This window comes from Lontra canadensis, unplaced genomic scaffold (genome assembly GCF_010015895.1).
Source record: "Lontra canadensis isolate GAN:19392208 unplaced genomic scaffold, GSC_riverotter_1.0 scaffold4, whole genome shotgun sequence".
Classification (NCBI taxonomy): domain Eukaryota; kingdom Metazoa; phylum Chordata; class Mammalia; order Carnivora; family Mustelidae; genus Lontra; species Lontra canadensis.
In genome coordinates, this window is record NW_022630998.1 from 53353078 (window position 1) to 53376834 (window position 23757).

The following is a 23757-nucleotide window of genomic DNA, read 5'->3' on the forward strand; positions in this document are numbered from 1 at the left end:
ATGTAATCATTTTGATAAAAGAGAAAAATAGATTGTAGTCCATGCTCATTTAAAGTTAAAATAATTAGTGAAATTAAGTTTGGGATTTTTTTAATCTGATAAATCTGATTTTCTTAATCTGATAAAGTTAAATATAATGTTCAACAGTCCAAAGATATATTCTCCTCCCAATGAAGAATAAGAAAAGGAGGAGCACCTGGCTGGCTCAGTAAGAGCATGCAATTCTTGATCTCAGGATTGTGAGTTCAAGCCCCACATTGGGTATAGAGATTACTTTTTTTTTTTTTTTTTTTTTTTTTTGACAGAGATCACAAGTAGGCAGAGAGGCAGGCAGAGAAAGAGAGGAGGAAGCAGGCTCCCAGCTAAGCAGAGAGCCCAATGCGGGACTCAGCCCCAGGACCCTGACCAGATCATGACCAGGATCATGACCAGAGCCGAAGGCAGAGGCCTTAAACCACTGAGCCACCCAGGTGCCCCAAGAGATTACTTTTAAGAAAGGAAGAACTGGGCAGGGGGGTCAAGGGCGGGGCACCTGGGTGGCTCAGTTAAGCATCCATTGCTTGATTTTGGCTCAGGTCATGTTGTCAGGGTTATGAGATCAAGCCCCTCTTTCAGGCTCCTCAATGGGGAGTCTGCTTGAGGTTCTCTCTCTCCCTCTCCCTTTGTTCCTCCCTACCCTCTCTCCCCTTAAAAAAGAAGGAAGGAAGGAAGGAAGAAAAAAGGATCTCTTCCAATGCTGACTTTATTCCACATTATACTAAAGAACCTATCAAGATCTTAAGATAAGTAAAAAATATATGTATGGGCAAAAAACAAAGAACCCACTAAATTTTCATAGAAAATAAGGTCCTATGTAGGAAGAAGACAAGAGAATCTGAAAACAAATGAAGTTAAGGTTGCTCCACAGAAGATCAGTGTCCAAAAATGCTGATACACATACTTAGCCCACATACACCTCATTCATATATACATACATCTGGATCTAGGTTTAGATTTAGGGCACAAAGTTGGCTCTGAAAGAATGGCAAGTTTTGGGAGAGGCAAAGAGGGAGAAGGCTTTCCAGAAGAGGAATTATTCAAATAAGAGAGAAATGTAGGGTTACAAGGTATATTTAGGAAATGAGATCACCAGCAGATGATCAGGGGTAAACTCTGTTGATGAGTGGTGGGGGGAAGACTGCAAATATAACAGGAGTTCTCACATCTCACCTGAAGACTTTGAATTTTAACCTGGTGGTAAAAGGAACCATGGAAAGTTTTAGGCAAGAATTTAGATCCTAAACATAGTTTTAAAAGGTTCTTTGGTCATAGACATTTTTTTTTCTCCCTTGTTGAGTTCTTTTTTTTTTTTTTTTAAGATTTTATTTATTTGTCAGAGAGAGAGAGATCACAAGTAGGCCAAGAGGCAGGCAGAAGCAGAAGGAGAAGCAGGCTCCCTGCCGAGCAAGGAGCCTGATGTGGGACTCGATCCCAGGACACTGGGATCATGACCTGAGCCGAAGGCAGCCGCTTAACCAACTGAGCCACCCAGGCGTCCCTCCCTTGTTGAGTTCTGATGAAGAAACATAAGGAGGGGAAAATATTGAGTTACCATTTATTTTACTTACTGAGTTCTGGAATTTTTATTTCACTAGGCTCAAGAACAGCTGCAAGCAGAGGTGCTAAGGTATAAAGCCAAAATTGAAGATCTGGAAGCGACTCTGGCTCAGAAAGGGCAGGTAGGTATTCGGTTGCTGGCTCTTCTGCACATGCAAACAATTCAGTACGACCGTCCTCTAGCCCCTGTGCATGGGCCACACCCAGGACACGGCTTGGCTCTCCACAGTGACCTTTCTCAAACTGTGTCAGAATGTTCAACTCGATGTTTCTGTCCCTGGTGTTTTTCTGGCCAGAGTGTGAACCCCACTACAACACGAATGAGGTTGGGCAAGAGAGAGAAGGCCAGAGGAAGAGGAGCCCTGTACTTATAGCCTAGAGTGGTCGCAAGCTGCTGAGACAAAGACCCGCCTCTCCAGCTGCATTCTTTGCCTCTATGCTACATTTATGGTTCTGCATTTTAATGTTTTCCATCCATACGTATCTAGCCTGTGTGCATTCTGACCCTTTTCACTTTTTGCCTGTGTGGTCACTTCTGAGTCCCCGGAAGGCTGATCCTGGATTATTCAGTCTGAAAAAGTTAGAGATTAGTGAGTGTCGATGAAAAGGGGGTAAAATTTTCCTGGCAACTTTGGCCCCGATGTCTTTTGAGGAAGGAGCTGATAACAAGGGGTGGGTGTCATTTACCAGCCATCAGCAGGCCACCAACCTGGGTGAGAAGACGACTCTGGCCAAGTGGTTTGACGACACATGCCCTCTTGTGCCACTCTGAAATGCTGACTGCGCGATATTCTTTGTCAAACAGGACTCACACTGGGTAGAAGATAAACAACTTTTCATTAAGAGAAACCAGGAGCTTTTAGAAAAGGTATGTTGGGCGCAACACCCTAGTGGGGCAGAGGAGAAAACGATGAGAGATCCAGGAGCAGCAGGGGGTCCTCTCAGGAGTGGCACCGGGGCTGGGGAAGGGGAGGCTTTTCCAGCGCTGCACTCTCCTCTGCTGCGTGCTCAACCGCATTCCTGTCACCGCCATCACCATCAGTTAGTGGCCCTTGTGCATGGCTCTGTGCTGGCGTTGTGCCGACTTGAGGGAATGTGATCCCAAAGCCTATTGATTTGTTGACCATATATATATATATATACTGTTTGTGTACTGTACATACATATATATATATATATATATATATACACACACACACACACACACACACACACACAGGTGCACACATCTTATGTGGTTGTCCATCTACAAAAAGCACACTACAAATGGGACTTGTTATTTTGTACAAGGCAGTGACAGAATATGACTCCAAAACCATGCTGCAACCCAGAATAGACTGTGTTCTCACTTTTAATCGTTTTGCTAATCTTGGCTATTTATATACATATACATACATATATATATATATATATATATATATATATATATATATGTATTTTTTTTTAAATGGGAGAATATTTTAAAAGATGTATCTAAGGCACAAAACAGCATGTCCAGGATGTTGCTCAACAAATCAAGATGCAAAAGCATGGTGTAGGCCCAGTAGATATAATTGATTTGTCTCTGAACATAGGCTTTGACTGGGGCAATGAAATACAACAGAGACCATTTTAAATTTAAGGTGGTTTTGTCTTTAGTATTTACCTTCTGTAAATCTAGTGAAAAGATTGCAAAATATATTATTCTTGGGGGAAAAAAACAGACTTTGAAAGCCCATTTGAATAAGGGAAATAATTCTGTAGGTTCATCCATTTGTTATGTAGAAATTATTTTAGGATTATTTCTGCCACTATTCAGTAGCCTTGGCTACTGAAATTAACCACAACACTCTCGTAAGCACGAGAAGGGAAAGAAGATGCTTATCCTTCCTCCCCTCTAGTCTAGCGAAGTCCTTAGCCTACCTCCCTTTCTGAAGGATGAGACAGTGCAGATGTGTAGAAGGTGGGTGGGTATTCCAGGATTGGGAACTGGTACTTTCGGGGTTGGAGGGTCTCTATAAAGATAATTCATCACAAGTTGATCCTGTGAGCCATTGACCTGATTGCCGGTGTTAATTGCCAAAACCAGAAACCTCCCCAAATATCCCATCTTGGATCCAAATGTAAGATTCTAAGTAGTAGACACTCTCTGGTCATAAGTCAACTTCTTAAAACTTTTGAAAGTTCGCTTCACCACAAATAGATTTTGTAAAAAAAAAAAAAAAAAAAAAAAAAGACTAATTAATGTCACTAATATTTCACTAGTTCCCCATTCTTTATTTTCCTATAATTATTCTATGTCCTGAGGCTATGAGGAAAGGTTTTTAGTAGTCTTAGAGATGCCTGGTAATAAGTGTTAATTACATTTCTTTACACTTAAAAACTAATTCCCATTACGTCTTCTGTCTGATTTTGTTCAGTCTTGATTTCTTTGGGCTAAAAGGGGGAATTTATGGGCTCAAGTTTCTGTGAGTAAAAGAAAATCACAGTGACAATAAAGCTAAACATCCTACTTCAAGTGGGTATACTTGGGAAAGTAAGATTCATCCTATGACAAGTGGGTATACTTGGGAAAGTAAGATTCATCCTATGATTAAAAGCCCCTGGGTTGTTATTTCTAAATTCAAGATTTTAAATAGCTCCTGTGCGTAAGGCCCACTCACACAGCTCATATCTCAAGGTAGCCCCAAACCTATTACAGATCATGAAAATGTTTGGTCCCTTGTAGACATGGACCTGTCTTATAGGGTGAGGCATGTTTTACATAACTTACTTAATTCCATGCTTCATCACGTTATAGGAGAATTCTTACAGGAAAACAGAGGGAAAGGTGTCACTTCTAAATGGGTAGACAAAGGAAGCCTCTTTTGGTAGGGAATGTTAGAGTTCTGTGTTCAAGGAAAAGTAGGAGTTCCTCACACAGAAAAGGAAATGGAGGGATCCCCTTTTAGGCAGAGAGATGAACAAAGACACAACTCCTGGCAGTTAGTCCACAGGGTAGATGGGGTGTTCTCGATTCTTGTGTGCGTGTGATCACATGTGAGTGTGTGTGGGTACAGAGATGATAGTGAGAATATTTAAGGCTAGAGAGCTAGGTGCTGACCAGAGTATAAAGATTTTTGAATTCCATATTGATGAGTTTAGCTTTATTCTGTAGGTAACTGGAACTCAGTAAAGTTTTATATATGATCAGAGCTATTTATATGAAATTTTTCTGACCATTTGTAACTCAAAAACAAGAGGTATCGGTCTCCACTATGTACACCATTAAATGTAGTGCCAGGACACCATCCCTGACCCACAGCAAAGGCCTAATTAGTACTCTCAGATTCACTACTCAGAGGGTCCCCAGACATTATCTCAATGAATGCAGGTGTCTTATGGCATTTTCCCCTATGATGCAAAAAGTCAATCAAAGGATAACTAGAGGGAAACCCTAAGACTTATTTTATTCACATTTACTTGGGATTTTTTATTTCATGGTCTGGATGATTTATTCACCAACTAAATGAGTGCTCTCCATGCTTGCTTTGCTAAATTGTAGACGGTTTTTGCAATGGTCACCTAACTTGAGGATTTACTTTATTAGATAGAAAAACAGGAGGCAGAAAATCACCGGTTACAACAGGAACTACAGGATGCCCGAGACCAGAATGAGCTGCTGGAGTTTCGAAACCTAGAGCTAGAAGTAAGGAAATGATGATGATGATGATGATAATGATAATAAAAATAATCGTAACAATTAACATGCACTGAACACATCCTATGTGTGAGATGCTAAATTAAGCATTTCAGATGCCTACTGTCATTCTACCTTACACCCATAATCGAGATTTTATAGATGAGGCAATTGAGATTGAACAACTTGCCCAAGACCTGATGCAAGTCAGAATTGTCTGCTCAGATACTGTACTTTTCGACACGATTGTCTTCAAGAACAAGAATGAATAATTTTTAAATAATTTACATAATAGATTTCAAACTTCATTGATATATCACAGCTTTTAAAGTAATCATTTCCATCCTTCATTGAATTGTGACTCATAAAAATGTTACCTCAAAAATTATATTTCCAATTGTGCTATATACAAAAATATTTTGTTACACATTGAATTCGTGAGTAAACTTTTTTAATCTATAACACATTTATGCAAAAGGCCAAGAAGCAAGGTAACTTGTTTTAGGAAATACCTTGGTTAACCTGACCAAATTTCAGTCTTTCTTTTGTCTTTTTTTTTTTTTTTTTTTTTTTAGTAAAACATATCAATCAAATCAGATTTTTATTGTATCACAAAGAATCTGGCCTGGGGGGCACCTGGCTGGCTCAGTCAGTAGAGCATGTGACTCTTGATCTCGGGGTCATGAGTCTAAGCCCCATTCTGGGTGTAGAGATTGCTTTAAAAAAAAACAAAAAACAAAAAACACACAAAAAACGGGCACCTGGGTGACTTAGGCAGTTAAGAGTCTGACTCTTGATTTTGGCTCGGGTCATGATCTCAGGGTTGACATCAAACCCCATGGTGGGCTCCACAGTGGGCGTGGAGCCTGCTTAAGATCTCTCTTTCTGCCCCCTGCTTTCCCTCTCTAAAAAAAAATAAAAATGAAAAAGCCTGACTTCTTTGGAGCACCTAGCTGGCTCAGTCAGAAAAGTGTGCAACTTTTGACTGGGGGGTCATGAGTTCTAGCCCCACATTGCAGGTAGAGATTACTTAATTTTTTTTTAAGATTGTATTTATTCATTTGACAGAGATCACAAGTAGGCAGAGAGGCAGGCAGAGAGAGAGGAGGAAGCAGGCTCCCAGCCGAGCAGAGAGCCGGATGTGGGGCTCGATCCCAGGACCCTGAGATCATGACCTGAGCCGAAGGCAGAGGCTTTAACCCACTGAGCCACCCAGGCGCCCCTTAAAATTTTTTTTAAAAAGAACCTGGCTTAGAATCTCATTGAATGTATATGGATACATAAAGATAAGAAAATTTCCCATTGAATGGCTCTCTTATTTTGCCAGGAGTTTCTTTTTGAGGGTTTTTTGGGGGGGTTGTTTTTTTGTTTTGTTTTGTTTTGTTTTCAAATTAGATCTGGATAGAGTTAAAAGTTGGTTTTCCTCAGTGAGGAAGAGCAAAGTGCTGTTTAGTAGCTCACATATCTTCATCATAAAGCTTGAGTGGATTGAATATGCAAAAAGGCCGTTAGCAGCCATAGAACTAAGTGGGTCAAAGACCGTTCTCTGTGACACCTGAAAGCTCTAAATATTCATATAGTTTAAATGAGAACTTCACTTCTGACATTTCTCTGATCAAAAAATTTGCAAGACTAAACGACAGCATCTATAAATTCTTCTACTATATCTCTTAGTTGATCAGTCAGTTCTTTTCCATTAAATTAAAGAATGAACATCTTGAGTTTGATTTTTTTTTTTTTGCCACATGACATTGATAAACTACTGAAATAGCATTAAAGAGAGAACACACACAACTGATTTAGTGTTTGATCAGTGGTTCCTTTTTTTTTTTTTAATTCCCATATATTCTTCACTGTATTTCAAGGAAAGAGAGAGACGATCTCCTCCATTTAACCTACAAATTCACCCATTCTCTGATGGTGTGAGTGCTCTACAGATCTACTGTATGAAAGAAGGTGTCAAGGTAGGCAGATACTCAATTTTTTATGTTTGTAAAAAGTAGAAAAACTGGGAATTGGAAAAGGGGAGGTTATTCATCACTTTTGTTTTTTAGTCACTGGGTGTTATTTTGATACCAACTATGTAGCAACTGAAAAGAGTTGCATCTAGGCGTCAGGCTGGCTCAGTTAGTAAACCCTTGAACTCAGGGTTGTGAGTTTGAGTACCATGTTGGGCATTGGAGCCTACTTAAAATAAATATTTTTAAAAATTTGTTAAAAAAAGATGTGTGACAGATGTATAAACGGGGATAGCAGAGAACACAGGAACAGAGCAGGGTAAAGAAGATACAGATTCAAAATATTAAAATAATTACCCTTAGTTATCTAGGGGAAATATTAAATAAACTCAGTACTTTGAGAAACAGATTTCAAGTATACCAGATAAAGTATTTGTCAAGTCCCTTCGTTATGCTGTCCTAAGTGCTATGGGATTCATAAGCTTGGAATTTTGATGTTTGAAGAGACCTTAAAGTCCACCATCTCTTTCGATTACATTTAATTTAGGGAAGATTTTTCTTTTAGAGGGACTTATGATTTATAACATGCTGGTCATTTAGATAAAATGTAATTCTGTCTTTAAGGATATTGGGATCCATTTTAAACATTAAGGTTGAATGGAGGTGGCTCCATCTCCTGGAAAATATATTGTCCTTCAATGTAATGAAATCACGTGATGGATATCTATCCCGGAGGGAAAGCTGGGAAGCCTCCCGCTGTTCCTGGTCTCTCCTTGACCTTGTGCATGGCCCTTCCTGCTCCCACTTGAGCTGCCAAATAATACCTGCTTTTGTTGCCTTCTCTTTACCTGTGAAACTGAGGTAGACCTTCCCATTCCTGGTGGTAGGGGTTGGATGGACTGCTATCTGGATGTGAGTAAGAAGAGAGAGGCGTACTAATGAAGTAAAAAGTGGGAGGAAAATTAGGCAGTAAAATTGCGTTTCCTTGTTTTCTGTCCTAAACCTTTTTCATGCTGTTTAAACTTCTGTCCTTCCTCAACTGCGCAAAAATTTGTAAAACAGAGGAGTTTGTTGGCTTTTTTTTTTTAATTCAGCTCTAATTAAATGAAAAGGACTTTACTTTGTCTTTTCCTGAGATACTTTTCTTAGATAAATCTCAAACAACCTACTCTAGTGGATGAAATTTATATGCAGGGGAACTTTTTCAAAGAGTTCAGCTGCTTCAAACTGACTCAAGAAATATAGTTAAAATGAGCTATTTTCCATAGCATGAAATTAATGCTAAAAAATGGAATGCGCTGTAGTTTTCTACGTGGCAGTCAAAATCTCAACTAGGTCAGAATTCCATTAATTAGAATGAAATTAGTTGATTTTATTTATTACCTGTTACTTTTCTCTCTACCTACAATTTATCATAGTTCAAAAAAATTGGCAATTAATAAGAAAAAAATTTAATGAAAGAATTCCAAGTTTGTACTATATCCTAGACTCTTTCACATACCATCTCTTTATCCTCAAAATCAGCCTATGAAGGAGGTATTTTGGAACTGGTGAAATTGAGAACGAACTGTTAAGTTATTTGCCAGGTTCACGCAGCTTGGAAGAAGCAGAGTGAAAACATAAAACCATGTGTGCCTGATTGAAAACAACCCAAGGAAGTATGGTTCTTAAAATGTCTTCTCATTGTTACAGGTCAAGCAGTGATAGAATAGTAAGCCGCATTTATGTCTTTGATTTGAATATATTCCTTGATATTGCAGGATGTGAACATCCCTGATCTCATAAAGCAGCTTGATATCCTGGGTGATAATGGGGTAAGTAATGAATTGATTAAGGGCAGTAAATATATGAATTTGCCCAAAGAGAAGCAAGAAATACTTGCCAGGGCATCATGTGTAAAATAATAGCAAGTGAGAAGCCATGTTCACTTAAGGCTGTAGCTCTTTGAAGAGAATCAATCATTTATCAAACAAGTCTTTGAGGGGTTGTAAGGCTCTCCGGAAGGCAGTGGCAGAAATGGGAACTGGTGAAGTGCTTTTCATGGGCTGGTTTCACGTTTGAATGCCGACCACATCTGCGGTGATTAAAGCTAATTACCTTCTCACTGTTGCCTGGAGCCATCTAGCATGAAATTAATCAGTCATGCAGTTGCAAATGCTGCTAAATAGTAGGGTTGGTGGCAGCCCCATAAAAATGGACCAGGAAACTATAATCTCTTTTCTTTCTAAAAACACCTTCCAGGCAGGGTCAAGGCAAATTAATTCAGTGGGAGGACCATTCATTGAGATATTATAGGAATGATGCATATAGGTTGAAGGAGTTACCCATTTTTTACCTTGAAAAATCATCAAAGGAGAGAACAGAATCCATTAAGTCATATCAAACCACTATGAAAAGATTACTTGTTATTTCATTTTGGTTTCTGCTTTTCTCATAACCTATTAGCTAAGTATGCACGCAGTGAAACACAAAGTCAAATCAGTATTAGAGATATAAAAGAAATCACATTTAATGTCCTTTTACATGTTTTGAATGAACTTTTTGTTGAGAATTATTACTAAGTAGAATGTTATGTTCCATACATGCATATGTGGTAGTATCTATGGCAAGCAGTTAGGCAGTATGTTCGGATAGTGCAAATTATCGTAACTATCCTCAGCCTCTTTCCTTTATTTCTCTCTCTCTTTTGGCAGAACTTAAGAAATGAAGAACAAGTGGCCATAATTCAGGCCAGCACTGTGCTGTCCCTGGCAGAAAAGGTAATACATCAAACTAACATTCAAATCATCTCAATGTCTGACTTCACACCTAAAGAGCAGGGTAGGGTTGAAGGATGGTCTCTTTGCACAGGACTTTGTGTTACTGAATACCTAATAAGTATCCTTTTTTTTTCAGGGTGATACAACCCCAATAGAATGGAAACACACACACAAAAATTCTACACACTGATCTGGGGTGGGTGGATAATCCTTGCTTTGTAGTCACTTTAAAAATGGAAAACTTTCTGGATTACCTTATCCAAACAGTCGCTCCCAAACTGGGACAGCAGTAAGGAAGAGTTTTGTCAAGAGATGGTAAAATGGTGCCTGACTCTTGTTATGCGCTCTTCCCTGGCTTTGTACAGACCAGTTGTCCCCAAGTGATTCTGTAATTCAGTGTTGGCTCACTGCACTCTCATTCAGAAAGCCCAACCTGCGGACTGGCAGAAGAGCAACGCTGAGTGTGCTCTGGCCCCCTTGTGTCGAAACCTGGTAAATGGTAGGAAGAAAGACAAAGAGCCAAGTGGAGAAGCTTGATGACGGCTGTGTTCAGGGTGCAGCAAGAATCAGCACATATCTGAGAGGCTTGTGTACCTGGTTGGGTACAGTGACAACTGTATAAATTCCTTGAGATGCTTTCTTAATTCCTAAATGCGTAGAGTTTGTTATAAATTAAATGAAACCATAAACAAGCTGATCTGCCTTCTCTAGTCTGAAGTGAGGGAATCCTCCAGGTCAAATGACCTATTGACATACCATGACATAAAGGGAAAAAAATGTAGGGAGAGGCAAGGACTGCTATAAAATAAAAAGTGACTTAAGAAATATTGAAAAGATCCTTTTTTGGATCCCGACTCAAGGACACTAAGTGCGGAGAAAAGAACATTTTGCTGACAGCTGGGGAGATTTTAATAGGACCAGAAATGAGATAACAAAAGGAGTTCATGTTCATTTTGCAAGGTATAAAAATGGTCTTTGAATTAAGGATTTTTTTTTTAAAGGCCTATCTGTTAGGGATATATACTGAGGTATTTACCTGTGAAATGGTATCTGGAATTTGCTTTGTAAAAAACTTACTTCTTTATGATTTAATTACAGACCTATCACTTTCCCTCTCCACAAAAAATTAATAGCACCACATTATCTCTAACTTAAGGTCTAGAATCCAGAACTTGCCATGAGGACCTCGAGGATCTGGCCCTTAGCTGCTTCTCCAGGATTCCACTTGTTTCTTTGGTTCATAGCTAAGGTCCAGCCATATACAAATCCTTCTGGGACCCCAATCTTCTCTCTCTGTCTCTCTCCATCTCTATCACTGTTTCCATCCCTTGGCTCTTTACACTGTTCTCTTTGCTTAGAAGATATTCCCATCTTCCTTTTCTACCTTGGTCTGGCTAAATCTGAACCATTAGACATCCCCAACATAGGGAAGCCTTCTTATTCACCCAAGTCCAGTTAGGGGCTTTTTTCTCTGTTTCCACAGTGAACTACGCATCTGCTACTATGACTTTTAACAACTATAACGTGGCTGCTCATTTTCTGCTGTTGTTATATGCCCCCCAACCACATACTACTAGACTTTAAGCTCCATGAGGGCAAATATGAAATCCATATTTGTTTGCCTAGCTTTTCGCAACAGTCGAGCACATCTAAGAGGTGGTCAACAAATGTTTACTGAAGGAGTGAACAAGTGACTATGAATGTCCACAGGACAGTGTTCCAGTGACATCCAGTTGGATGAAGAAAACACAGTCTGTATTCCCAGGTCTGCTACGTTTACTTGGCAGCGAAAGCCAGAGTGTCTCATTCAGTTGGACTCCTAAAGGACCAGAATTCTTTATTGCTAGAAAAGTCTCCTTAGTTTGGTAATACCAAGAAAATTTGCCTTTCTGTAAAAGGCAAGGATTCGGACATGAAGGAAATGAGAGGTAAATGGAAAAGAAAATATAAATAGGAAAAAGAAAAGGGAAATGGGTCTCTGTGCCTCACATTTACTTAAATTATTGGAAGAAATCTTCCATTCCCTGCCCTTTGTGATGGGTGGTGCAACTTGAACTTGACCATAATTAACACTTGCATAGGGCTTCTTTTGCAGTTGGCACTGTTCTAATTGCCAAAGTCTTGGTATGATTGTTCTATGCGAGGAATTTCATATGTAAGGAATCCAAAGCACAGAGAAGGTAGGTAGGTAACTGCCCCAGTCACGCAGCTAGAAAATGGTGGAATCAGGATTCATACTCAAACAGTCTGTTTGCAGAGTCCATGATCTTCTTAACCACTGCACCCAAATTCCCTTTAAGCATCTTATTGAAAGCAAGAGGTGCCCTATGTGGAGCCCATAGGACCTTCTCTTTTATAGCTTTGGTGAATTAGTTCGTGCCTCCACTCACCTCCTTTGCAAGACAGGTATGAGGGGTTCAGTTGAACATGTACGGAGGGATGACAGTGTGCTTAGCACTGAAGATTTAAGTGGAAGAACTAGTGCTCCTATAGTCTGGGCAGTTACCTTCTGTGCAGATCTTCACAATTCACAAGTTTCAAAGTCACCTTCTTACCTTTGGGAATCACAGATGAATATTTCTATCTCCCAGGAGTTCTTTTTTTTTTTTTTTAAGATTTTATTTATTTATTTGACATACAGAGATCACAAGTAGGCAGAGAGACAGTCAGAGAGAGAGGAGGAAGTAGGCTCCCTTCTGAGTAGAGAGCCCGATGTGGGGCTCGATCCCAGGACCCTGGGATCGTGACCTGAGCCGAAGGCAGAGGCTTTAACCCACTGAGCCACCCAGGCGCCCCTCCCAGGAGTTCTAAATGTGAATCTTGAAGTTTCTGATCCTGCAACTTTGAATAGCATTCGGCTGCCTAGGAATATAATCTATATATAGATTATAATCAGAGATTATATATATAATCTCAGATATATATAATATAATCAGAGATTGAACTAGACAAATGTCCACCAAGTCTTGTGACTTTATATTAAAAATAGTAAGAGCAGGGACGCCTGGGTGGCTCAATTGGTTGAGTGTATGATGCTTGATTTTGGCTCAGATCATGATCTCAGGGTCAGGGGATCGAGCCCCATATCAGGAACCACACTCAGCAGGGAGTTGGCTTGAAATTCTCTCTCCCTCCCACTCTGTCCCTCCCCCTGCCTGTGCTCGCTCGCTGTCTCTCTCTCTCAGAAAAAAATAGCAAGAGGGGCACCTGGGTGGCTCAGTCAGTTAAGCTGCTGCCTTCAGCTCAGGTAATGATCCCAGGGTCCTGGCATCGAGCCCTGAGTCAAGGTCGCTGTTCAGTGGGGAGCCTGCTTCTCGCTCTCTTGCTCCACATGCTTGTTCTCTCCCTGTCTCTCTCCCTGTCAAATAAATAAATAAAATCTTTAAAAAAATAGTAAGAACAGTGACCATAGTGAAAACATGTTATGAGCCAGGTACTACACAGATCTCATTGTTGTTTACAGCTGTCCTATATTCATCCACTGTTTGCATTCTCCACATGAGGACATTGAGATGTGGGCTTCACGAACTTCTCCTGCATCACAAGTAATAAGGGCTTCGAGTCAACACACAAATGTGTATCTAAAGCCCATGACCGAACTGCTTCAGTTTACTTTACTCTTAAAAACACTGTTTACAAGAGAATTTGTTTCTCAATAACAAATGGGCAGCATTTTGATAAAAATCGATGGTATACAGTTGCATTATGAGGCTATTTACCCATGACTTTTGATGGAAATTTGCTTCAGGGGGAAGCCACGTGCATGTACAAGAACTCAGACTGTATCCCCTCCAGTCTCCCTGGGCATTTCTTTCGCCTAAGAGGCTGTCAGACATGGTGTCACCTTGTGAATATCAAGGCCTTGGTATATAGAAAAAATGCTCAGTGTACCACATGATTTATCACAGATAAACTAAAAGAGAAGTTTCTAATAGTAAGGCAAATTTCTAACAGTGTAGAAGTACAAAAATACATTGTAACCCCAAACTAGAATTTATTGGGTACCCAGTATATTCAATACACTGTGAATAGTGCCTTACATTAATTGTATCCTTTAATCCTCAAATTATTAACCTATTTTATAGGAAAGAAAGTTGAGGCTTAGAGAAATCAGACAACCTTTCAAGGCTGCACAGCCATGAAAAACTTGAATTGGGATTAGACCCAAGGTAATATGCCTTTAGAACCCCCACGATTATAATGCCCAGCTGCCTCCCTGAGGGATAAGCTGATATTTAACTTAGGAGAGACCCATTATAATAATTTGTTCTATGAAACCAAATATTTGGTAAGCTCATGTCATGTTATTCAAGATCTACTTTAACTCAGGGTGCTAATCAGTGTTAACATCAGTGCCATTTACCAGGATGATATATTCTAAGTATTATGAAAGGTGTTTTTTTTTTTTTTATGTGATTTAAAATGTCTCTACAGGGAGCTTGCTTCCTCCTCTCTCTCTCTGCCTGCCTCTCTGCCTACTTGTGATCTCTGTCAAATAAATAAATAAAATCTTTAAAAATAAATAAATAAATAAATAAATAAATAAAATGTCTCTACTCAACAAAAATGATTCTTCAACACTTAGCTGTTGGCAGCTTCATACACTGAAAAACTGCCATTTCTCCAATCTCACCTGGCCTTCTTTCTTCTATCATGTTTCCCCCAACCATGGAGAATTGGATATCTCTTCTGCTTGAAACCGTCCCATCATTTTTGCCTAATCATCTCTGACTCAGATTCATCAGACTCTGTTGCAGTTGTCACTTCCAAGAAAGCCTCCTATGATATTCTCTAAGGAAGGCCAAAAAAAAAAAAAAAAAAAAATCATGTTGATCTTATTCACCATCAAAACCTTAGTATGTAATGCAGTACCTGACACATGGTAGACATCCATGAATGCAACGAACGAACAAATGAATGAATGTATGATTATTTCCTGACCTAAGACATAAAATGCACCAAGTTTTCACTTTAGTTCTCCTCTGCTTCTGAGATACAAGAATAAACAAAGCAACTCAGTAGACTGCACGATATACACCATATCAAGCAATCGTTTCAGACTTTTCTGTCTTGTTTACTCCTTAGTGGATCCAGCAAATTGAAGGAGCAGAGGCTGCCCTACACCAGAAAATGATGGAATTGGAAAGTGACATGGTGAGTACAAAGATGAGGTATCAGAAAAACAAAGAAAAATTGACAAGGCAAATGGAAAACAACTATTTTCTACCAGTTTTATCTGGCACTGAAAAGCAAGTTTGCAGCTTCCCAGTATTTTGTGTACAAACTATGGAACAGAATTCCTGGAAGTATCCCATAATTTCAAGTTATATTCTTCAAAAGTACGTTGTATTTTTATAATATTTCTGTAAACTAATACTGAAGAAAAATTCAGTTAAATGTTTTTTTTTCCTTAGGCTAAATAGTTTTTCCACCATATAGAGTCATAGTAAAAATTACAGAAATGATGGGTGTAACTCTGATTTTAACAGTCTCCATCTCATGCCCATTAGGATGGCCACTATCAAAAAACAAGATAAATGTTGGTGGGCATGTGGAGAAATTGGAACCTGTGCATTGGTGGTAGGATTGTGAAATGGTGTGTGGCTGCTAAGGAAAATACTATGGTGGTTGCTGAAAAAATAAATAGAATTACCATCCAGTCCAGCAATTCCATGTTTGGGTATATGCCCAAATTTATTAAAGATAGAGTCTCAAAAAGTACAGCCATGTTCAAAGCAGCATTATTCACAATAGCTTAAACATGGAAGCAGCCTAAGTGTCTATCAGCAGATGAATGGATAGCAAAATGTGGTCTGTATATACAGTGAATATTATTCAAGCTTTAAAAAGGAAGGAAATTGTATGATATAACATGGATGAACCTCAGGGGCATAATACTAAGTGAAATAAGCCAGTCAGAAAAAGACAAACACTGGATGATTCCACTTACGTCAGTATTCAGAGTAGTAAACTCCTAGAAAGTAGGGACAATGGCTGTTGGGCTAAAAGGAAGAGAACTTGGGGTGTTGTTATTGTTTAATGGGTATAGTTTCAGTTTTGCAAAATGAAATGCATTTTGGAGATTAGCTCCTTAACAATGTAAATATCCTTAACACTACTGAACTGTACACTTAAAAATGGTTAAGAGCATAAAATTTATGTTGTGTGTCTTTTACTACAATTAAAATTTTTTTAAGTTCCCAAGCACAAGAATTATTGATTATAACTTATAGGAATACATTAGAATTTTATAACTGTACTGTCATTAGTGTTATTACACTAAAAACCAGGTAGTGATTCCTATCAGATTAGGGAATCCTATAATAAGGACGACTTGTATTTATATAGTATGTGACAACTTACACATCTTTTGCTATCTTTTACATGGACTTTCTATTTTGCCAAAAGGTTAGACTCTAAAGTCAAAGCATGTGACAAGAACTGTAAATCCTTAAAAACACAAAAACAACAACAACCCAAGAACCTTGAAAACTCTTCAGATATACAAATTATTAATTACCCAGTCAGCCTGTACTGGGCACTGTTCTAGGCTCTGGAGCTCAGAGGTAATCAGAAAAGTCACCAGCACAACTGCCGCATGCAGACGGTCTCTCCAAAGTGGATTCAGTCAAGTTTTCCTCCAGTGTTGGAAGATGTCCTTATTCCTTCAGTTAAGCACACAAGGAAAGAATTGACTGTACTTTGCGGCTACATCATACACAAAGATTTATTTTTAAATGCTAATGGCAAGATGCTAGCAATGTGAGAGCATGCATGTGGAAACGGAGGACAAGCAGGGGAAATTTAGGTTGAAGTCCCAGCTTGTCCGAGTTTTGTGGCAGGAGCAGAAGCTCTCTCTTAAGTTATTCTCTAAATCATTATCAATCTTTGTGTTTGCTAATTATACACAAATAATTTTGAATAATTTTTATTATGTTTTATTATGACACTGTGCATATTACATTCCTAAACATTCTTACAAAAATAGACCCTGCCAATATATTGGCACAGATACACTTACTAGTTACTAACTTACCTTGTGAAAATCAGATCTGTCCTTAACCATGTACTCTCTTGGACTGGCATAAAAATCCTTTAAAACATTCCGTGTGGATTGGTCATTCTGTCTTTTATACGTCTTTCCACTGATTTTCACATTCCCTGTGTGAGGCTATGAAAACTGAACTATTTCCCATTTCCCTAACAGACAATATCTTTGACCCTGCAAATGCTAATGACTTGACTTATGTTGAAATTTGAGAAAAATTAATCAGTACAATTTATATTAATCAGTACAATTTATCACTTCCTAGTAAACTCAATTGACTCTTTCTATTTCTCATTATGGCCCCCTTCTTATAGGAACAGTTCTGCAAAATAAAAGGCTATCTAGAGGAAGAACTAGACTACAGAAAACAAGCTCTTGACCAAGCATATATGGTAGGTACAGCAAGCACTAAAGACACCCAGCGTGTTCACAGTTCTCTACTGTGGATTAAAGCATCCTGATTCACTTGTCACACCAAGTGCTTGGATAGACCATGACATGAAGCTCATTCATTCAGTGGCTTCCAGTTCCGGTTTTAGAACAAATACTTCCCTACCACTTTCCTATTATAATAATCTTAAAAAACTTAGTAAGTATTTAATTATGCTTCATTTAAAAAAAATTAAGTGTATGTTATAAAATGCTTTAATGAAGGACAGATTGGGTGGTACTGTGGATTAAAGAGAAATTTTATTAAATCCAATTGTTTGGGAGCCTAATGTAGTGATAGAATGATAGAGTCTTTAATGTCTGCTATATACATTTTTACTTCACATGTTTCTCCCAACAAGTCTGCGAAGTATGGGTAATCTGATTATTCCTATATGACATAGGAGAGAATGAAGGCTTGGAGAGTGAAAGAACTTTGCCTGACAAAGCAAGTGGGTAATGCTGGTGTGGCCTTCACTACCATAATCCAGCCACAGTATGGAAGGCTCTTTGGTGAATGGGCTGTGCCTTTTTCTCTCCTACTGAACGTTGTGCTGACTGAGGAGCACATTTGGTTCATTCCCCGTACCAAATTCGTAATCCATAATTGCTAATATTGAACTACAGCTTGTGTGTCTTCTAAGCCCCCACCCCACCATTAATTCACAGTTATGACTCAGGAGAAAAAGACCAAACTTAAAAGAGGAACATTTCAAGGAGTTGCTAGTAGAGGTTTTTATAATGCTTTCCTGGAAGCAGCCTGAGTCACTTTGGGGATAAGAGTGAAGCACTTAGCTTGTAACAAAGATGAATTAGTCTTCCCTTCCAAAATGAGTAAGAGATTCTGAGCACCACTTGATGGGGAAAAGAGAAAATGAGAGTTGATCCCTGGAGAATGAAAAAGGAAGCACTTTCCCCCTCCCTTCTTACCCTTTTATCCGTGCCTCCTCCACCTGTACATTATAGGGTTCCGTTGTGTGTTTGTGTGTCCCGTGACTGAGTACTCATTCAGACAACCACATTTAATGTTAAAAAGATGAGATCTGCTTAGTCCAGCACAAGAGCTAGGAAAACACCCCTTACCGAGGCATGACCATCCACCTCTGTCAAAGTCACGGGGTAAGACTATAGGTCTGTGCTCCTATATCTGAGGCATGTTAAAAAAATAACCAGGATATAAGGAGCAATAAACACTTCACCTAAAACAGAGAATACTCAAGGAGGCATTTTATAGCTAAAGCAGCTGTATATCTCAGAGTATTTAAAAAAAAAGACCAATTTTGAAGACTCTAGGCCATTTTTAGATCATATCTTTCAATTTGTATTTTAAGATGTGGAGACTGTACAGCCATCTTCAATTTCATAGATGTGTTGTGTGGTAGAGAGGTGGCCTTTTATGCATGAAATGTATCTCCAGTTTCAAGTATTCCAACTTAGGCCACTTTTCAATGCTTATTTCTAAAAGTACAGCCACCATGATAGATGTCTAAATATCTGAAGGACTGTCAAATGAAAGGGAACAAACTTATTCTCAGCTACACTTGGGAACAAAAGGATAGACAGTTCTCTTAGTATAGTAAGAACTTCCTCTAAATGAAATGGACAGGATCCCAGGAAAAAGAACAAATTCCCCATCAGAGAAGTTCACGTATTGTTAACTAGATGGCTTTTAGGGAATCCTACAAAGGGGATTAACAAAATGGTAGTCAGGCTGGACAAGCTCTGAAGTTTATCATATTGCTATGATCCTGTATGACTACGACAATGTGTGACTCCCCCACCACCATACACACAAGCGTCTCCGTTCACCTGACACACATCAATGTAAGTTCCAAAGTTAGACTTTTCTAATTCTGTTTGCCAGAGAATCCAGGAGCTAGAAGCTACTTTGTACAATGCTCTGCAGCAAGAAACTGTTATCAAGTTTGGTGAATTGTTAAGTGAAAAACAGCAAGAGGAGCTGAGGACAGCAGTAGAAAAGTTACGGCGGCAGATGCTGAGGAAGAGCAGAGAGTATGACTGTCAGATTCTTCAGGAGAGAATGGAGCTCTTACAGCAAGCCCATCAGGTGAGGACTGAGTGACTGCATCTGTGTAGGGTTGGTACTAAGCAAATGGGACTTAGTACTAAGCACATGGTACTGAGTATGGGTGTGGAGAAGCCGAGGAGATATAAACTATTTTCAGAGAGGCAAATAATTATTGTTTTCCACCTAGGCTCAGAGAGAGGAAGATAGTTTTGTAAAGATTCAGTCTCAAGGAAATTGGCATTTTGGAAGCATTGCATACTGCTGCTATTTTGGGAACTATTTTGTCATGAAATACACTTTCAGTATCCTGGAGCCTGATTAGCTCCCTTATGCAGGGAAGCAAGAGTCTCCTCAGGACAGAACTAATGCCACTGTCCTATTACTCATCCCAGTCCAGACCCTAGCCTGATCCAATTATCTGAATAGGGTAAAAGAGAACAAGGGCCCTTTCCTTTATTCCCAGAACAAATAGCAACACCAACAATGTCTGGAAGCTGCTGCTTACTTACTGGCTTTTGCTATGTCAAGAACTAAACTTGCATCCTTGTATTTAATCTTAACAGTAGCTCACTAAGGTAAGTATTCTTATGATCCCAATTGGAGAGATAATGATACTGATGATAAGAGAGCTTAATTTTGCCCAAGATGACCCAAATAGCAAGCTCCAGAGCCAGCATGACCCTTCAGGTGGGCATGACTCAAGACCTATGCATCTGACCACTGCACTACACTGTCATACACAACCTGAATTATCTCTGATTTATGGGACTCATCGAGACCAGCAAGACTCAAGAACACTCAATTTATAGCCAAAATTCTTAATTCCAACTCTCAGTTCATGTCTTAGCTTGACAGATGAGGACTAGGGCCCTGGTCAAAAAGCAGATTCCAAAAGAATCCCAAAATTGACAGTGGCAGGCTGTCGTGTTGGGTACTCAGAAGCTGAGACAAGGAACTGGTACAAAATCCAGATGGACTATGGAAGAAGTAAGAATCGTGTGGTCTTCAGAGTTCAAGGTGAGTGGGCAAAGAGCAGGTTATTTTATGACACCAGTAAGAACAGTTTACGGGGAACATGACACTTAACATACCTACTATGTGGCCAGGGGTTCTGTGAATCTTTATAGTCGGACAGACTATCCAAGGTAACAGGGGAACTCAGCAGCCATTTGTCCTGGAGATGGTCAGCGCACGCACGATTGTTTCATTGGCCCTTCAGATTCCATCGTAAACTTTTTTGATTTTTTTGACCCTGGAAAGAGTTTTCAAATCCTTTAATAATAGACTCCCTGGCATCATTCGTTGGGGAATGAAAATGTCTTCTGCATAAATTTCTTGGGCTACAATAGCATTTAATTAATTTCAACAAATCAGAAGTTGTGCTGTGGAGCCACAGCAGTGTTTATTTTTAAGATGTACAAATTATTAACTGAATTTGTTTATGATTAAAAGCTTATCATCTCTTTTGAGTCTTTAACCAGCTAAGGTGATCCACTCCTGAAAGACATGGTTTTGTTTGCTTTAAGTTATCAGTCTGAACGGTTAGGTATGTTATATTTCTAAGCCCCACAGATTCCCATTGAAATTCTCTATCTCTCAAGCAAATGTTCACTAGAAAATGCCTTTTCTAGTTATTATTTCTTACTCTTTGTCTGCCATTGTAATCAGTAGTTTTGAGAGAATTATTCCAGAAGTTCTTGGCCAGAATTTGTCATACATCAGTGTATGATCCAGTTAAATCCTAGAGCATATTCTTAACTATTCATTAGACATTTCTCTTTGAATGTTTCACACATGAAACAGAGCTAAATATTCATTCTTATCCTTACTGCTCCCTTCTTTCCCCATCTGCCTGCCTTGTCAGTAGAATTACCATTTCCTGAAGCACTCGGGCTGGAAACCCTGGAGTCTTCTTTGTCCTTTATCTCTAATAGTTAATATAGCACTGCATCCATCTAGCATTTCTCCTGAAATGTTTTTTTTTTTAATATTTTATTTATTTATTTGACAGAGAGAGAGAGAGATCACAAGTAGGGAGAGAAGCAGGCAGATAGAGAGTGGGAAGCAGGATCTCTGCCGAGCAGAGAGCCTGATGCGGGGCTCTATCTCAGGACCCCGAGATCATGACCTGAGCCGAAGGCAGAGGCTTAACCCACTGAGCCACCAGGCACCCCTCTCCTGAAGTGTTTTTGAAGCTGTTGCATTTTGTCCATACTTTTAACCCCAGGCATATAAAGGACCTTTCAATACTGCAGCAGGCCCAGCTTCAGCCAGATGTCCTCTGATGTAACCCGATTCCATCATCTATGCATTTGTTCAGTCAGATGTTTAAATGCACTTACTAGACTTTGAACACCATGCCAGACATAGAGAATTTGCATGGACCCTGCCTTTACAAAGCTGAGGACCTACTGATGGAGTCACAGGAAACTAATTCAAAGAAAAATAACTATAATTGATGTCTCTTGACAAGGGGCATAAAAAACCATATGCAGTGTGCCTTGGGGACCCAGTTGTGGGGAAGACTTCCAGCTCTCCTCTCCTTAGTTCATTATGCCTGCAGATTCTTTCACCTTTTCTGATGGTACATTCTTCCTCAGAAGCCTCCATGATCCCAGTTTCCAGTTGAATCTGGTCCTATGCAGATCTCTCCATGTCCTTCATTAGCTGGCTTACCCCTTCCCTGAAAACCTGATCTGAGATAATCTGCAGAGTGTACCTTTCTCTCTACTCATGCAGACCTCTTCCTGGTACTACTTGGGCCATGACTCCCACCTCCAAGCCTTTGTTTGCCTGATCACTCCTAAAATGCCCTTCCATGTCTGCTTCATGTATCTAAATGTTCTCATTTTTTCCAGTCCCAGTTTAAGATCTATTTCCCTTAGGGTGTTCTCCCTGATAATAATGGACTGCATACTTCTAAAAAAAAAAAAAATCTATCCTGCGTACCCTGTTACACACTCTTTCACAACCATATTGAGAGCCTGCTTGTGCCAGAGACTAGGAATGTGACGGTGGACAAAGACATAAAGGTCACTGTTCTCATCTATCTATCCTACAGATGAAGGGAGTTAAAGCAACAACACAAAAAACAATGACCAAGGCAATTTAGAGAGTGTCCGTGAGTGCTGTGGAGAAAAAATTTGGGAGTAGAGGATTTGCCACTTTAGATTGGCTAGTCAGACCAGGCCTCTCTAAAGATGTCTAAAATCCAGGGACCAGCCACACAAAGATCTTGGCAAAGTGTCCCTGAAGATAGGGACAACAGAGTCTAAGTATTTATTGTGGGAACATTTGGAATATTTGAGGAACAGAGAGAAGGCCATAAAAATGGAGCAGAGAGAGCCAAGAGGGTGGTCATGAGGTGAAGTTGGAGTGGTAAGACAAGGCTAAATCATGTTGGACCTTAAAATAGTTGGGCTTATATTCTGAGTGTAGTTTAGCTACATCTCCCTTATTCTTATTCTTATTCCTCTTCCTCTCCCCCTTAAACTCAGGGACTACCCTGATGATTTCACATGTCAGGAATACACACAGCTGCTGTAGATGGATGTGCTAAATTAGAAACAGGAAGGGCTGGCAGTGAGCTGTCACACCAGTGCTGATGCCAATAACAGTGGTTTGGTGGACTTATTAGCAGTACAGATAAGACAGGTAGAAAAGGGTTCTGATTTGGACCTGACAGGGATCCCTCTTGGATTAGATGGCAAGCAGATGGAAAGGAAAAGGAAATAGAGCATGCAACACACATTAACAGAAATAACTCATGTCATCAACATGTAGAGACAGCTTCTTTGTACTCAACAGTGTCCTGGTTACTAGAGATTGGTGATGAAGTTAAACATGGTTTTGCCATCATTTATCTTTTCTACTTGAGCTGGTTTTCCTTGTGTTTCAAACTTCATCTCCCCATTTGATTGGAACGGTTCTTTGAGATCAAGAACTCACTGGTGTCTGGACTCTCCATTACATCTAGCAAAGTCTTGTCCTATGGAGGAAGTTGCCCAACAAGCATACATTTGATGGCTGAAGAGACACTGCAGTAATCTCACGGGCCCATGATTTTATTGATAGAATATTGCCTCCACATCCAGTAGACATATCAAGGAATTATGTGCAAACTCGAGGTGGAAATGGCTAGCAAATGTATTGTTTTATTGAGTAGCTTTGGTGCCTGGAAATACACACAAGCACACACATCACTCCCATGTACCCACACCATTAGCTTCCAGGCCCCTTCCTTTACCCAGCATTCATTTATCCTCTAATTTCAAGGTCAG

The 23757-nt window shown here is 39.5% G+C and overlaps 1 protein-coding gene across 12 annotated transcripts in view; it reads left to right on the forward strand.

The window, feature by feature from the left end:
* JAKMIP2 (janus kinase and microtubule interacting protein 2) overlaps nucleotides 1-23757 on the forward strand; it is a 163821-nt gene that overhangs the window by 124536 nt on the left and 15528 nt on the right. For 10 of the 12 annotated variants that reach the window (XM_032850643.1, XM_032850630.1, XM_032850648.1 and 7 more), the window contains 9 exons: nucleotides 1635-1718; nucleotides 2402-2464; nucleotides 5165-5263; nucleotides 7120-7218; nucleotides 8973-9026; nucleotides 9906-9971; nucleotides 15057-15125; nucleotides 17334-17411; nucleotides 19313-19516. In XM_032850643.1, the coding sequence (XP_032706534.1) occupies nucleotides 1635-1718; nucleotides 2402-2464; nucleotides 5165-5263; nucleotides 7120-7218; nucleotides 8973-9026; nucleotides 9906-9971; nucleotides 15057-15125; nucleotides 17334-17411; nucleotides 19313-19516 (816 nt within the window). The remainder of the gene's footprint in view (nucleotides 1-1634; nucleotides 1719-2401; nucleotides 2465-5164; nucleotides 5264-7119; nucleotides 7219-8972; nucleotides 9027-9905; nucleotides 9972-15056; nucleotides 15126-17333; nucleotides 17412-19312; nucleotides 19517-23757) is intronic. The other 2 variants (XM_032850658.1, XM_032850687.1) reach the window with 1 other exon arrangement.